Genomic DNA, 17042 nt, shown 5'->3' with positions numbered 1-17042 from the left:
CATCTTAATTTCCCTCCTGTGTCTATTGCAGTTTAATGGTGTTTCCCTTACTCAGCACTTAAAATAGAACATAGCACTCCAAGAATGGCCAGTGAATGCAGAACAGAGGAAACATCAACCATTATTCTAAATAACTGAATATTATTCATACTGTCCAAAAGCACTGTACTAGCTTTTTGATGATTAAGTCATACTTCTGGCCTAATAATGATTCTCAGGAAAATAGAACTCCAAATGACTTTTTTTTTTTTTTCCTGAGATGGAGTTTCACTCTTGTTGCCCAGGCTGGAATGCAATGGTGCGATCTCAGCTCACTGTAACTTCTGCCTCCTGGGTTCAAGCAATTCTCCTGCCTCAGTCTCCTGAGTAGCTGGGACTCCAGGTGCACACCACCACGCGCAGCTAATTTTTGTATTTTTATTAGAGACAGAGTTTCTCCACGTTGGTCAGGCTGATCCTGAACTCCTGACCTCAAGTGATCCACCCACCTTGGCCTCCCAAAGTACTGGGATTACAGCATGAGCCACCCATGCCTGGCTTATACTCTTATTTTTAAATGTACAATACATTATTATTGACTGTCATCACCCTGTTGTGCTATAAAATGTGAAATCTTATACATTCTGTCTAACTATATTTGTGTAACCACGCCCACTTCCCCCAATCCCTACTACCCTTCCCAGGCTCTGGTAACCATCGTAATACCCTCTATCTCCATGAGTTCAATTGATTTAATTTTTAGCTCCCACAAATAAATGAGGACATATGAAGTTGGTCTTTCTGTACTAGGCTTATTTCACTTAACATAATGTCCTCCACTTCCATCCATGTTGTTCCAAATGACAAAATCTCATTCGCTTTTATAACTAAATAGTACTCCATTGTGTATGTGTACCATGTTTTCTTTATCCACTTATCTGTTGCTGGACACTTAGATTTCTTCCAAATCCTGACTATTCTTAATAGTACTGCAATAAAAATGGGAGTGCAGATATTTCTTGAGTATATTGGGTACCTTTCTTTTGGGTCTATACCTGGCGGTGGGATTGCTGGATCATATGATAGTTTGATTTTCAGTTTTTTTGAGGAATCTCCAAACTCTTCTCCATAGTGGTTGTACTAATTTACATTCCTACCACCCACGTATGAAGGTTCCCTTTTCTTCACATCCTCCTCAGTATTTGTTTATTGCCTGACTTTTGGATACAAACCATTTTACCTGTGGCAACGTGATATCTTATTGTAGTTTTGATTTGCATTTCTCTGATCAACAATGATGCTGAGCACTTTTTCATAGGCCTATTTTCCATTTACATATCTTCTTTTGAGAAATATCTATTTAAATCTTTTGCCTATTTTAAAATTGGATAATTAATTTATTTTCCTGTAGAGTTGTTTGAGCTCTTTATATATCCTGGTTATTAATCCCTTGTCAAATGAGGAGTTTGCAAATATTTCCTCCCATTCTGTGGGCTGTCTCTTCACTTTATTGATTATTTCCTTTACTGTGCTGAAACTTTTTGATGTGATTCCATTTGTCCATTTTTCCTTTGGTTGCCCTCTTCTTATGGGGTGTTACTCCAGAAATCTTTGCCTAGGCAGATGTCCCATCTCTGACACGCTGGCCTGCACAGTGAATGAGCTGTAAGCTCATCCACTAAAGACCTGTCATCATTGGGGGATTTGGTGGGAGCATCAGGATATGATAATATCACCATGTCTGGTAAGTGGGAGGCTAATCTTAGAAACAGTTTTCAATTATCTGAAGTTGGTAGTAGCTTCTAATATGATAGCTATTATTTGCCCACTGCATTCACCATCAGAAAAAGTCCATAGAGAGGTGAAGCCAGTATCTTCTGAATGTACACTGTAGAGTTGTTGGCTCTTAATATAAGAGCATTGAGTAGAGACAAGTAATAAAGGATGAGCTGATGTTAAGAAATAGCCAACATTAGGCCGGGTGTGGTGGCTCACACCTGTAATCCAAGCACTTTGGAGGCCAAGGTGAGCGGATCACCTGAGGTCGGGAGTTCAAGACCAGCCGGACCAACATGGTGAAACCCTGTTTAAAAAAAATAATAATAATAAAATGTTAAAAGGAAAAAAAAAGAAATAGACAATATTAGGCTTGGCATGGTGGCTCACGCCTGAAATCCCAGCACTTTGGGAGGCCCAGGCAGGCAGATCACGAGGTCAGGAGTTTGAGACCAGCCTGGCCAACGTGGTGAAACCCCATCCCTACTAAAAATACAAAAAATTAGCCAGGGGTAGTGGCAGGTGCCTGTATTCCCAGCTACTGAGGAGGCTGAGGCAGGAGAATCGCTTGAACCCAGAAGGCGGAGGTTGTAGTGAGCTGAGACTGCACCACTGCACTCCAGCCTGGGCAACAGAGCAAGACTCTGTATTTTAAAAAAAAAAAAAGAAAGAAAAGAAATGGACAACACTGAGTAATTGAGTGTAGGTCAACACTTAGGTACTTAGGTAACCATATGTCTGTCTCTCGCCTATCATTTCTTTCTCCTTCCTATTCTTACTCTCTCCTCCCTCAGGTTGAATCTCCCAATTTAAGTAACAAAATAAGTTTTTCCACTAGTACAGACTTCAGCCCATTGTTTTGCAGTGTCCTTCTGACAGATGTGTCTTTAGTCACACAATTAAATTTCATGTACACCAGAGACTGAAGACTCCATTAGTTCCCTATTAATGTCAGACTAACAACAAAAACTCAAGCTGGGCACAATGGCTTGCACCTGTAATCCTAGCTACTCAGGAGTCTGAGGTGGGAGAATCGCTGGAGTCTGGGAGTTCAAGACCAGCCTGGGCAACAAAGTGAGATCCTGTCTCAAAAACAAAATGAAACAAAACAAAAAACTTCTTTGCTTAAAATTCCAGGTTTTCTGTATTTATCTTCTTCACTAGACTCGAATCAGCTCCTTAATGGTAGGGATCAAGGTAATTGGCATCTCTGTACCTCTGACTCTTTGCATCAAGTCTGCTGAAACCATGGCAGGTGCTTGAATAAATACGAAGCAGAACTGGTCCCAACTTATCATTCCAAGCTCATCCCCTACCACTTCCCCAGCTTGCTCTACCTCCAGTTACAGTGAGCTTTTTCTATTGCCCTCAGCAGGCCTTTCTCTTTTAGGATTTACTGCCTTTTCCCTCATTGATTCCTCTGCTGTGATAGTCCTCCCTGCTGGCCTGGCTGACTCATTCTTCAAGACCCACTTCAGTTACCAGCAGCTCTGCCGAAACCTTTCCAAACCCCTGGGCAAAATTAATAATTCCCTTTACAAGTCTTGAACAGTTGTCTGTTCACATCTTGAATATGGCACTTGGTATACTATTGAAAGCATCTGCTGCCAGGCGCTATGGCTCATGCCTATAATCCCAGCACTTTGGGAGGCCGAGGCAGGTAGATCATGAGGTCAGAATATTGAGACCATTCTGGCCAACATGGTGAAACCCCGTCTCTACTAAAAATTAAAAAATTAGCTGGGTACAGTGGCACACACCTGTAGTCCCAGCTACTCAGGAGGCTGAGGTAGGAGAATCGCTTGAACCCGGGGGCTGGAGGTTGCAGTGAGCTGAGATCGCGCCATTGCACTCCAGCCTGGGCGACAGAGCGAGACTCCGCCTCAAAAAAAAAAAAAAAAAAAAAAGGTTATTTATATTAGCCATCACGGAAGTGAAATACCACTACACATTTATCAAAATGGCTAACATAAAAAAATTTGGACAATACCAAATGTTGGGGAAAATAAGGAAAATCGAAATAATTCATACATTGCTGGTGAGAATGTAAAATAGTACAGCCACTCTGGAAACAGTTTGGCAGTTTTTTACAAAGTTAAACATAAACTTATCATATAACCAAGCAATCACACTCCTGAAAATTTATCCTAGAGAAATGAAAATTTATGTTTACACAAACATTTATACACAAATACTTCTTGCAGCTTTATTTGTAACAACCAAAAACTGGAAACAACCCAAATGCCTTTTAAAAACTAGATGGATAAGCAGATGGTGGGACATCCATACCATGAAATATTACTCAGTGATAAGGAGGGAGCTATTAATACACCCAGCAATTTCGATGGATCTCAAAGTCATGCTCAATGGAAAAAGCCAATCTCAAAAGGTTAAATATTATATAATTCTATTTATGTAAGCTTCTGGAAATAGTCAAATAATAATATAGGGAATGGATCAGATGTTAGGGAGAGAGAAGGAAATAAAGGATAGCAACACACTGGCTTCTTTTGATGCAGAATGGGTCTGTATCTTTTTTTTTTTTTTTAATTCATCTAGGTCCTTTTTTTTTTTTTTTTGAGACAAGAGTCTCGATCTGTCATCCAGGCCAGAGTGCAGTGGTATGATATTGGCTCACTGCAACCTCTGCCTCCCAGGTTCAAGCCATTCTCCTGGCTTAACCTCTGGAGTAGCTGAGACTACAGGCATGCACCACCACGCCCAGCTAATTTTTTTTGTCTTTTTAGTAGAGATGGGTTTCGTCACACTGACCAGGCTAGTCACGAGTTCCTGACCTCAAGTGATCCTCCTCCCAAAGTGCTGGGATGGGATGACAGGCCTGAGCCACTGAACCCAGGGATTATTTTCAACATGAGATTTGGGCAAGGACAAATTTCCAAACTATATATCATACACACACACACACACACACACACACACACACACACACACAGAGAGAGAGAGAGAGAGAGAGAGAGAGAGAATGAGAGAATATGAGCACAGGCAAAACTTGGTAAATCCTTTTTCCTTTTTTTTTTTTTTTGAGACAGAGCTGATGCCTCAGCTGCCTGAGTAGCTGGGATTACAGGTGCCTGCCACCATACCCAGCTAAAGTTTTTTGTCTTTTTAGTGGAGATTGGGCTTCACCATGTTGGCCAGGCTGGTCACGAACTCCTGGCCTCAAGTGATCTGCCTCTCAAAGTGCTGGGATGACAGGCCTGAGCCACCATTTCAACCTGAGATTTGGGCAGGGAAAAATTGCCAAACTATATCACACATACACACACACACACAAATACGAGTACAGGCAACACCTGGTAAAATCTTTTTTTAAAGCAATCCTCCTGTCCCAGCCTCCCGAGTATTTGGAATAACAGGTATGTGCGACCAATTTTTGGATTTTTAGTAAAAATAGGGTTTTACCATGTTGGCTATGTTAGTCTTGAACTCCTGGCCTCAAGTAATCCACCTGCATTGGCCTCCCAAAGTGCTGGGATTACAGGCGCAAGCCACCACTCCCGGCCGATGTTCATAGCTGTTGACCTGGTAATTGCCATTTCTGGCCATTTCTCCTAAGAAACTAATCCCCTAAAAGGTAAACACTATAGTTATTCTCATTTGCGATAATAAAATATCCACATACAAAACAAGTGTTCCAAGAGGTAGGCAAACTAATTAAGTAAATTATGGTACATCTAATAACTGTAATATTGTTTAATAAATTTATGACTACGAAACAAACAGTTATATTGTTATGTATGCGTATGAAGAAACAAAATTTTATTTGCTTAATGTTACTTTGATGTATATGTAATTTTATAACATAATACTGACATGTGGCTAATGGATTAATAAAGTTGAGAGTTTTTGAATGGTTACCTGTTGCTTTAAATTTTGACACTAATAACTATTTTAAATTCTTTCTTGAACCCCTGGTCTTTTTTGTTTCCAGTTCTGTCCACTTTGCCGTTTAATACCTGATGAGAATCCAACCAGCTTCAGTGGCAGTTTAATAAGACATCTGCAAGTTAGTCACACTTTGTTTTATGATGATTTCATAGTAAGTATGTTTTCTTATTTTTACATTATGTTTTTATGGTGTCTGTTTGTTGAGCTTACCTTTCTAATAAAGTAATAAAGTGAATAAAATTATAGAGGAAATAATGTGTATATAGTTAGTGTTGAGTTTTAGCCTTAAGTAGGAAATCATGAAAACAGAATGTTTTGGCCCAGCACAGTGGCTCATGCCTGTAATCCCAACACTTTGAGACTTAAGGTCAAGAGTTTGAGACCAGCCTGGCCAACATGGTGAATTCCTATCTCTACTAAAAATAAAAAAATTAGGCTGGGCGCAGTGGCTCACGCGTGTAATCCCAGCACTTTGGGATCTGCCCAAGGCAGGCAGATCATGAGATCAAGAGATGGAGACCACCCTGGCTGACGTGGTGAAACCCCATCTCTACTAAAAATACAAAAAATTAGTTGGGCATGGTGGCACACACCTGTAGTCCCAGCTACTTGGAAGACTGAAGCAGGAGAATCCCTTGAACCAGGGATGCGGAGGTTGCAGTGAGCCAAGATCGCACCACTGCAATTCAGCCTGGGTGACAGAGTGAGATTCCAACTCAAAAAAAAAAAAAAAAAAAAAAAGGAATGTTTTCCCTGGATCCTAGATGAGGTTATTTCATTGCAATTTTCTAAATCTAGAAAATCGCAATAGTTGTATAACAAAGTGTCAGACTTAGTTTTTTGTTTTTTGTTTTTTTTAGACAGAGTCTCACTCTGTCGCCCAGGCTAGAGTGCAATGGCACAATCTTGGCTCACTGTAACCTCCGCCTCCCAGGTTTAAGCAATTCTCCTACCTCAGCCTCCCAAGTAGCTGGGATTACAGACATGCACCACCACATTGTGCATTTTTCTGTATTTTTAGTAGGGAAGGGGTTTCACCATTTGGCCAGGCTGGTCTCGAACTCCTGGCCTTGTGATCCACCCACCTCAGCCTCTCAAAGTGCTGGGATTACAGGCGTGAGCCACCGTACCCGGCCAGACTTAGTTTTTAAATTATTTTTTACTCTAATCTCTTCCTATACATTGTAATAATTATTATTAAATCGAGAGCTTATTAGCTGAGATGAAATTACATAAAAAATGAAATGCAATTTCTAGATAAATTTTAATAATGATTGGAAATCGTCATTTAAGAATTTTCTCCATGTTTTCTATCTGCCTATTATTATTATCCAGATAGGATGCCGGGACCTCTGTTTCTAAACTAGGTTTTTTTTTTTTTTTTTTTTTCTTTTTCCCCTTGACAGAGTCTTGCTCTGTCATCAAGGCTGAAGTGCAGTGGCCTGATTTCTGCTCACTGCAACTTCTGCCTCCTGGGTTCAGCAATTCTCCTGCCTCAACCTCCCGAGTAGCAGGGTGCTACCCTTACAGGTTTGCGCCACTACGCCCTGCTAATTTTTTTGTATTTTTGGTAGAGACAGGATTTCACCATGTTGGCCAGGCTGGTCTTGAACTCCTGACTTCGTGATCTGCCCTCCCCAGCCTCTCAAAGTGCTGGGATTACAGGCTTGAGCCACCATATCTGGACTCTAAACTAGTTTTAAGCAATAGCTCTGTCACCTGTGTGACCTTGTAGAAGGTATTTAACCTCTGAAACTCAGTTTGTCCATTGCTTAAGGGAGGAGATTAAAAGCACCTACTCCCAAAACTCTTTTGAGGATTAAATGAGCTAATGTATATAAAGTGATTTGCATAGTTCAGGAGCAGATGTTAGGCAAGTTGGAGATGGGATGGAGTGGAATTGTTAGGACCACTTGAGGAACTGAACAAGGAACATGACAGAGGCTTTAAATTCTCCAGTCCATATCTCTAAGCATGTCTTTTGTGGCCTGTACAGAACACAGGCCTCAACAGAACTTGGTTCTGGTCTTTGTGTTCTCTCTGGTAATACAAAGGGGTTTCTCTTTATCTTAGCTCTATGAGATGTTCTAAAAGCCAGGTGGATTCTATGCCTCCTCTGGCTAATCGTGTTCAGTCTATTCTCAAGATCTTTCAGACAAAGCATGATCCAGAGCTAGTCAAGATGAAGCCACTTTGATAAGAATATTTTCCAGCCACTCACAGCTATATTCTTGGGTATGAAAGTGAGCTTGAAGTAGTGTTCTTTGTTTTTATTTTTTTGCTTACTGGGCTACTATATACTAAGCTAAGCATTCTATGTACCTATCACATTTCATTCCTTGCAGCAACTTCCGTGAAAAGTGAATACTGTATTTTTATCTTAATTTAACTGAAATATCTGAAGCTCAAAGGTTAACTAAATCACCAAAGAACAAACCAGTAGTATCAAGACCAAACCTTGTGCTCTACTGTGCTTTATGGCTTTTCTTTGGATTTTTGTGGGGTTTTTGTTTGTTTGTTTTTATGTTGCAGAATGGACTTTGAATAGAGATTTCTCCTTTTCTTATTACGGAAGAGGAGAGGGATTACAGAGGATAGTATTCTTAATGGCTTTTGTTTTACTTATAGAATGTGCTGACATGAGTTTTGAATTCCACTTTGACACATAGAGAGGCAAGGAGAAAGTTTTGTTTTTAACATTTTCTTCCAAAATAGCTATTCAGTAGTACTGCTGGCATTGGTGAAGCCTGCGGGGATGCCTGAACTTTGCTCTATTTTACAGGTTTGTGTGGAACATAACACTCCGACCAGGATTTGTAATGTTGACTAAAAACTTCTATTTACATCAGATAAAAACTTCAAGTTTCCAATCAAGACTTTTTAGTATAACAGTAACTAGTTAATAGATAGACAGCAAAGTGAAGTAGAAAATTCATTAGCCCCAAAGCAAAAGTCCTGGGTTCTATGACAGGCTTTGTGGAACCTCGGACAAGTCTCCTAACTTTAGTTCCCTGCAAAATGAGGGTGTTGCCTTGACCTTCATCCTCCAGTTTCTGAAATACTATTGAATCTGAATATTTCTAATTATTTTTTCTTTATTGTAGGATTTTAATATAATTGAGGAAGCTCTTATCCGAAGAGTCTTAGATCGGTCACTTCTTGAGTATGTGAATCACTCAAACACCACATAATTTTAGTAAAAGGAAAGGAAAAGGGACCACTGAATCACACCATTTAAGATGCTGCTTGAACAAATTGGAAGTTGTCAATGCTTGATGGGCAAAAATGAACAACACAGTTATACATTTGTCCATGTTTATTGTTATAGTGCATTTTAAAACTGCTTTAATTTTGATGGTTTAAATCTGTTTTACGTTCTTGAGATTTTTACACATTTAACAACCCAAAATTGTCTACATCAGTCATTATTATATGGAAAAGACACAGGGTAGGCAAGTGGGTGGAGGATCTTGGTTTGCAAATTAGATAACACTCGGTGTCTAATGCTACATATTAATAACTCCCATCATGGTTAGGCACGGTAACTAATCTTTGTTCTACGTAAAAAAACAGAGTGAAACAAAGTGCAGACATTCGAAGAAATACAAACTCTGCTCTAATGCTCTTGTTCTAATCTCTAATAGAATAACATTAATAATCTTGTATGGGAGTTAGAAAGGAAAACTTTGGAAGTCAAGAAAGTCCATTTAGGCTGGGTGCCGTGACTCATGCTTGTAATCCCAGCACTTTTGGAGGCCGAAGTGGGTGGATCATGAGGTCAGGAGTTTGTGACCAGCCTGACCATCACAGTGAAACTCCGTCTCTACTAAAAATAAAAAAATTAGCTGGGTGTGGTGTCAGGCACCTGTAATCCCATCTATTCGGGAGGCTGAGGCAGAAGAATCTCTTGAACCCAGAAGGCAGAGGTTGCAGTGAGCCAAGATTGCACCACTGCACTCCAGCCTTGGTGACCAGGGGAACACTTTGTCAAAAAAAAAAAAAAAAAGAAAAAAAAAGAAAGAAAGAAAGCCCATTTAACCAAATTTTATTACATAATACTGTAACAAAATAAATTTTGTGTTAGAAAAGGAAACTTAATTATTTGACTTTTTATAACTATGAATACATAAGAATTTAGTATTTTTCAAATATTTGTAGCTATTTAGAAATATTTCTATAATATAGGCAATTTCTTAAGAACCATCAGATGATATTTACAGAAGTATTTGCATGCATACTTTATAGTATATAGGAAACCCTAAGGGCTTTGATTTCTTTTTCAATTGTAACATTTTTAAAAATTATAAAATAAAAGTACTGAAAAACAGACACAAAATTTATAGCTGAATGCATTATTATAAGGAAATACTCTTTTAGGACTCAGCCACTCACTCCACATGTACTTTTTGTATCCAGTCATAATTATAACTCCACAAAAGTAACCACTAGACTGACCTCAACAGTAATCATTTGTTGCATTTGATTACTGCTGTAACACCTAAATGCACCTCTATATTTTAGTATTATGAATTTAAATTTGTTATTAGTTGTATATTTTATTTTACATGTCTTTTAAAATCTATAAGCTCCTCCTTCTTTCCAGCTCTTTAAAATTTACCTGGGGAAGAAACTGCCTGACCTTAGGACCTACAGAGTTTCCCATAATCTGTATTTTGCTGATTTCACATTGAAGGCACAGTTCAGCACATTCCCTTGTCCTCTGGATATTGGCAAACAGCTCAGATTCAGGCACATTGAATATGAGAAGACTCAGGTTCAGTCCTTTCGGCAAGACTATAAGTCATGGTGTGTTGTTTCTTTTTCTTTCTCTCTCTCTCTGTTTTTTGGAGACAGAATCACTTTGTTGCCCAGGCTATAGTGCAGTGGTACGATCTGAACTCACTGCAACCTCTGCCTCCCCAGCTCAAGCAATTCTCCTATCTCAGCCTCCCAAGTAGCTGGGACTACTGGTACATCCACTGCACCCAGCTAATTTTTGTGTTTTTAGTAGAGAGGGGGTTTCACCATATTGGTCAGGCTGGTCTTGAACTCCTGACCTCAGGTGATCCACCAGCCTCAGCCTCTCAAAGTGCTGGGATTACAGGTATATGCCACCGCACCCAGCTATTTTTTATATTTTTAGTAGAGACAAGGTTTCACCATGACAGCCAGGCTGGTCTCAAACTCTTGACCTCATGATCCGTCCACCTCAGCCTCCCAAAGTGCTGGGATTACAGGCATTAGCCACCATGCCCAACCTACAGAATTTTTATTTAATCATTTTGTTACAACTATATCTCTATTCTTCTTTACTGGGAGTCCTGGTTTTCAAGAACATGGGGCATGACAGAATAAGAACCTCTCACAATTACTCATTTCTTTTATTTACCCTACACTTGGCAACTGTCTCAGAATAACAATACAAATACAACCACAACCAATATGGTAATTGAAACAATTAAAAAGTTTTTTATTTGCTTTTTCCATTCTCCCCTTTTTTTTTTTTTTTTTTTTGAGACAGAGTCTTTCTCTTTTTGCCCAGGTTGGAGTTCAATGGCACAATCTTGGCTCACTGCAATGATCGTCTCCTGGGTTCAAGTGATTCTCCTTCCTCAGCCTCCCAAGTAGCTGGGACTACTTGACATGCACCAACACGCTCAGCTAATTTTTGTATTTTAAGTAGAGGCAGAGTTTCACCATGTTGGCCAGGATGGCCTCGATCTCTTGACATTGTGATCTGCCTGCCTTGGCCTCCCAAAGAGCTGGGATTACAGGTGTGAGCCACCCGGCCCTGCCTGCCCCCAGTTTTTATTTGATGACTCTGACTGTTTCTCATATCTGACCCTTTAATTATGAATCCAGGACATAGATTAGTATCTCCATCTTGAAAGGAAGCAAAGGAGCCATGAAAATGAGTGGTATCAACTCCTGAGGATAAAATGTTGTTTGACTGGAGTTAGCTTTTTAACTGTAATCATTTATAAACTTCTTTGTTCCTTACATATAAGCATAGTCATAATCATGGTGCCCAAAATTTTCTGTAAGTTATCGTAACTTTTTAAAGGTCTTGTTACAGTTTTTCCATCCAGTACAAATAATTGGGAAAATGTAAAGCTGAATGAAATATAGTGGGCCTCATATCCTCCCTTTTAGATATCGGTTTTAAGTTTGCTTTTCACAGCTGCTAAAAAGTAACAATTGATTTTTAATTGCACAATCTCTCTTTCTTCAAGTTAGGTGGATTATACAATAAAGCAAAACCTTACTGGTTACAGTGGCTCACACCTATAATCCCAGCACTGTGGGGGGCTGAGGTGGGACAGTCACATGAGCCCAGGAGTTTAAGACTCTGGGCAATATAGTAAGACTTCTCTTAAAAAAAAAAAAAAAAAAAAAAGCTGGACATAATGCATACCTTTAGTCTCAGCTACTGGGGAGACTGAGATGGAAGGATCACTTGCGCCTAAGAGGTCAACTCTGCAGTGAGCTATGATCACGCCACTGCACTCCAGCCTGGTCAACAAAGCAAGACTCTGTCTCCAAAAACATAAATAATTAAATATAAATAAAAATAAAGCAAAAGCTTTATTTTTTAGGAAACAAGAGAAAAAGGAGAGGAATTTTTCAGAAATAATTATAAAAAGAAAAATTATCTTCAGACTGGAAGTCTAGCCCCTGAGAAATGAAAACATAAGCATTGGTGTTGACCATGCAGACAAATCTTTGTTAATTTAGAGCAATACAAAAGGCACCTTTAATCTATAAAAGTTGAAAAAAATTAAAAATTGTGTTTTGCATAAAGCTTTAAGGCATCTGTCACTAACTTCAATGCAGCAATTCTGACTCCTGTGCCTGGATTCCTCTTAAGATAATTTTGCCACCTACAGGACAGATTAGGTGCTGGTCACCTGGATTATTTTGTGTTCTGAATTATTTTGAGTTCTAAAATGGTGAAGTATAAATACTCAATGTTTTACTGTGCCTTTGGCCTTTTATAAAAATATATCTATAATTTGTTGCTGAAAACCAACATTTGAAGCTGTTGATTACCAACAAAAAAAGTTTCATTCTCTTTATAGTGCCTCAGGATACAACTTTTTCGAGGCTTTATTAGAGAAAAACTGATTTATATGTGTGTGTGTGTGTGTGTGTGTGTGTGTTTTAAAGATGGGGTTTTACCATGTTAGTCAAGCTGGTCTTGAACTCCCAACCTCAGGTGATCCACCCGCCTTGGCCTCCAAAGTGCTTGGATTACAGGTGTGAGCCACCACGCCCAGCCTAAAGCTAAATTCTTAAAATGTAGGTTGAAAGATTGAATTGATTGTGAGTCTACACTAAAGATATGATTCCAGACAGAGATCCTTAGAGATGCTGTCTTCAATGATGTTGCATTTCATTACTGTTACTGGGTGCCAAGTGTCTCTCATTTGAAAGTGAACTTACTCCAGTTATTGAATGTTTATTATATCATAATTTGTATTTTCAAACCTTGAAAGTATTTTTAAAAATCACTAAAAGATTCATTCTTTTATTATTCAACTGCAAAAAATTAGTGTAATGATCAGAATTTTAAATGTACAATTCTTTTCCTTATGTAAGTATGTATTGCTATGAGAAATAAAAAATGGCAGGACCATTGTTTTTATTAAAATCCCTACTGTGTCTATTCTTAAACATTAATCTTGGTTTTTCTTATACAAACCTAATAATGCTTTTAAATTTTTCATCATTGAGCAATATCTATCACATGAATGAAGTATACATTCATTTAGGCCAGTAGTTCTCAGCTGGGGGTAATTTTGTCTTCCAGCAGACATTTGCAATGTCTAGACACATTTTGGGTTGTCCTAACAGGGCTTGGGTGTGCTAGTGGCTTGGGATCTAGACAGAGGTCAGGGATGCTGTTCAACATTCTACAATATGCAAGACACCTCCTCACAACAAAGAATTATCCTGCCCAAAATGGCAAGAGTGCCAAGGCTTAGAAACTCTGATTTGGTCAATGTAATACTAAGCACTATGGAATTATTATTCATTCTGCTAGCAAGAAGCTTCACTGAAATTTAAAAGGTAAGATGTAGATAGATTCTTCCCCCTGCTAAATCCATACTAAGTTTTGAATGGCTATAGCTGTCCTGCGTATCCATATGTCATGAGCATATTAATTTTTGGATTTTTAACAAGAAGAGGTACAGGTGCCTCTTCATGGTCCATGATGCCAGCTGAGGTTGTCAGTACAATGAAACCAAACTGGTGAGATGGGAGCAGATTATGCTGCCATTTTTCTAGATCTTTGAGTTGCACATCAAATCTGGGGCTAATCCCTCCACACTTGTTTAGCCTGTCTGTGGGGTTCACAATTTTGCCTGCTCTGTGATTATCAATTATTTCAAACTCTCCAATGTAACCACGCTTCATTATCACAGTTAGAAACGGGACAATGACTTTGGAGAACAGCCCAATAAGAGCCTAGTGTTTGCTTCTCTTTTTGGCATTGTTGATGCTCTTGAGAGCATCAGCCAGGACATTCATACACACCATTGTGGTGACATGGAAAGATGGTCAAAAGAGGCTATTTTTTTTGAAATAGGGTCTTGCTCTGTCTTCGGGGCTGAGTGCAGTGGTATGATTACAGCTCACTGCAACCTTGACCTTTTGGGCTCAAGCCATCCTTCCACCTCACCCTCCCTAGTAGCTGGGATCACAGGCATGCACTACCATGCTGGGCTAATTTGTTAAATTTCTGTAGAAATGGAGGTCTCACTATGTTGCCCACGCTGGTCTCTAACTCTTGGACTCCAGGCATTCTCTTGCTTTGGCTTCTCAAAGTGTTGGGATCACAGGTGTGAGCCAACATGCCTGGCCTCCCTGGTTATGAGAATAAATGCTAAAGGCCTTTCCATGCCCTTCAAAGTCCTTCACAACCTGTTCCCTGCCTACCTCTCCAAACTTCATCTCACTCCATTCTTTCTCTTGATCCTCACACTTGGGCCACTCTGATTATTAGGTTTATTTTTATTTTTTAGGAAGACCTCACTCGAATTTTGTTAGGTTTATTAAACACATTAAATTTACAGTGGGTCCTGCATCTTGGCACTTTCTATTCCTTCTGATTGAAAAGGTCTTCCCTGGAAGTTTGACATGACTACCTTCTAAATCATTCAACTCTCATCTCAAATGCCATCTTCTCATAAAGGAATTCCCTTGTAATTCCAGCCAAAGTCACTACTCCACCAAATTTGTCTATTGTTCTATTGTAATTTCTTCATACCTGTACCAGAATGGGAGATTATGTTATGCATTTATTTTCATTTTTATTGGTTATTTCCTCTCTCTAGAATATAAATTTTTGATTGCAAGTATTCAACACTAAATTCTCCAACATCTAAAATAATGGCACATGGCAGGTACTTAGTAAATATTTCAGCTAACTGTCTAATCTATCATGAGAGCTACTGATGATATATACACATGTACATCATCAGTGTTTGATGATAACACACATATAAAACATCCATCATGAAGCAGGAGAATTGCTTAAGCCCAGGAGTTCAGGAGTTTGAGGCTATCATGCACTATGATAGTGCGTGTGAATAGCCACTGCACTCCAGCCTGGATAACATAGTAACCCCACCACACTTTTTTTTTTTTTTTTTTTTTTTGAGAAGGAGTCTCGCTCTGTCACCCAGGCTGGAGTGCAGTGGTGCAATCTCAGCTCAATGCAACCTCTGCCTCCTTGGTTCAAGCGATTCTCCTGCCTCAGCCTCCCAAGTAGCTAGGATTACAGGTACCTACCACCTTGACCAGCTAATTTTTGTATTTTAGCAGAGACAGTGTTTCACCATGTAGGCCAGGCTGGTCTGGAACTCCTGACCTCAAGTGATCTGCCCATCTCGGCCTCCCAAAGTGCTGGGATTATAGGCATAAGCCACCTCACCTGGCCACAAAACCCCATTTTTGAAAGAAGAAAAATATCCTAATATTACTAGTAATCAAATATGTTAACTTGAACACTATACTCAGGTACTATTTTTTCTCTCTTGGCATAATGTCTTGCATTGTGTAACCTATAATAATTCTTTTTTTTTGAGACAGAGTTTTGCTCATTGCCCAGTTTGGAGTGCAACGGCATGATCTTGGCTTACCGTAACCTCTACTTTCTGGGTTCAAGCAATCCTCCTGCCTCAGCCTCCTGAGTAGCTGGGATTACAGGCACCCATCACCATCCCCAGCTAATATTTTTATTTTTAGTAGAGACAGAGTTTCACCATGTTGGCCAGGCTGGTCTTGAACTCCTGACTTCGTGATCTGCCCGCCTCGGCCTTTGCAAGTGCTGGGATTACAGGCATGAGACACCCTGCCCAGTCAATAAATTTTTTTTTTTTTTTTTTTTGAGACATGGTTTCACCCTCTCAGCCAGGCTGGAGTGCAGTAGTGTGACATAGCAGCCTTGACCTTTCAGGCCCAAGAAATCCTCCCACCTCAGCCTCCCGAGTAGCTGGGACTACAGGCACGCTCCACAGCGCCCAGTAATTTACATATTTCAAAGCAAGTTGTTAGTGATATCTTACCTCTTGGTCCAGTAATTCTACATCTGGAAATATTTCCTAGCACTCTAATCTAAAATGGAATCTATATGTAGGATGAAATTTATTGCAACACCATTCATAATGACAAAAAAAGTAGGACATAAGAAAGTCTAATAACTCCATGTTGCTGAGGTCCCCCTCCCCCCAAAAAAAGTCTAATTACGGTTAAATAGTGGCACTTTTCATTGTCACTGTCATTAGGTGAATATCCTTCCTGTAAGAGATAGCTTAAAAATAAGAACAAAAGGTCAGTGAATACATCATTCATAGCTGGGCATGGTGGCATACGCCTGTAGTTCCAGCCTCTTTCTCGGGAGGCTGACACATGAGGATTGTATAAGCCCAGGAGTTCAAGGCTGCAATGAGCTATGATCATGCCATTACACTCCAGCCTGGGCAACAGAGTGAGACCACATCTCTAAAAAAAAGAGAAAAAATACGTTATTCAGTTTACTGTCAAGTCAGCTTGGGAAGAAATTTGTATCTTTAAATTACTATATTTAAACTTTGCTTTAGTCAGCTTTAATTTAATTTTCAGAGAGCAATCCTTTTCACTATTTCTAAGGTTTTAGGAACTACTAAAAGTAGTTTGTTGACTAGTTTGTCGCTCTAGTCCTTCCATCCCCAACACATCATGTTGCTTTATGCCTCTATGATTTTGCAAAATTCTTCCTCAGCCTAAAATAAATTTCATTATTTTTCTGAAAAGACTTCCTTGACCCATACAAGTAGAGTCAGTCACACCATCCTTTATATCACCAGTATCCCTAGACCATACATCTATTGCTA

At 39.4% G+C, this 17042-nt stretch overlaps 1 protein-coding gene across 1 annotated transcript in view; it reads left to right on the top strand.

Annotated features, from left to right (window-relative positions):
• Positions 1–9260, top strand: part of RNF125 (ring finger protein 125) — a 47530-nt gene extending 38270 nt beyond the window's left edge. The window contains exons 5-6 of the mRNA XM_032245403.1: positions 5708–5815; positions 8769–9260. Of these exons, the coding sequence (XP_032101294.1) occupies positions 5708–5815; positions 8769–8855 (195 nt within the window). The 3' untranslated portion in view covers positions 8856–9260. The remainder of the gene's footprint in view (positions 1–5707; positions 5816–8768) is intronic.
• Positions 9261–17042: the final 7782 nt, after the last annotated feature.

This window comes from Sapajus apella, unplaced genomic scaffold (genome assembly GCF_009761245.1).
Source record: "Sapajus apella isolate SASKATOON/1434 unplaced genomic scaffold, GSC_monkey_1.0 scaffold57, whole genome shotgun sequence".
NCBI classification, from domain to species: domain Eukaryota; kingdom Metazoa; phylum Chordata; class Mammalia; order Primates; family Cebidae; genus Sapajus; species Sapajus apella.
The sequence above is the reverse complement of the archived record's forward strand: the minus strand, read 5'-3'. Positions and strand labels throughout refer to the sequence as shown.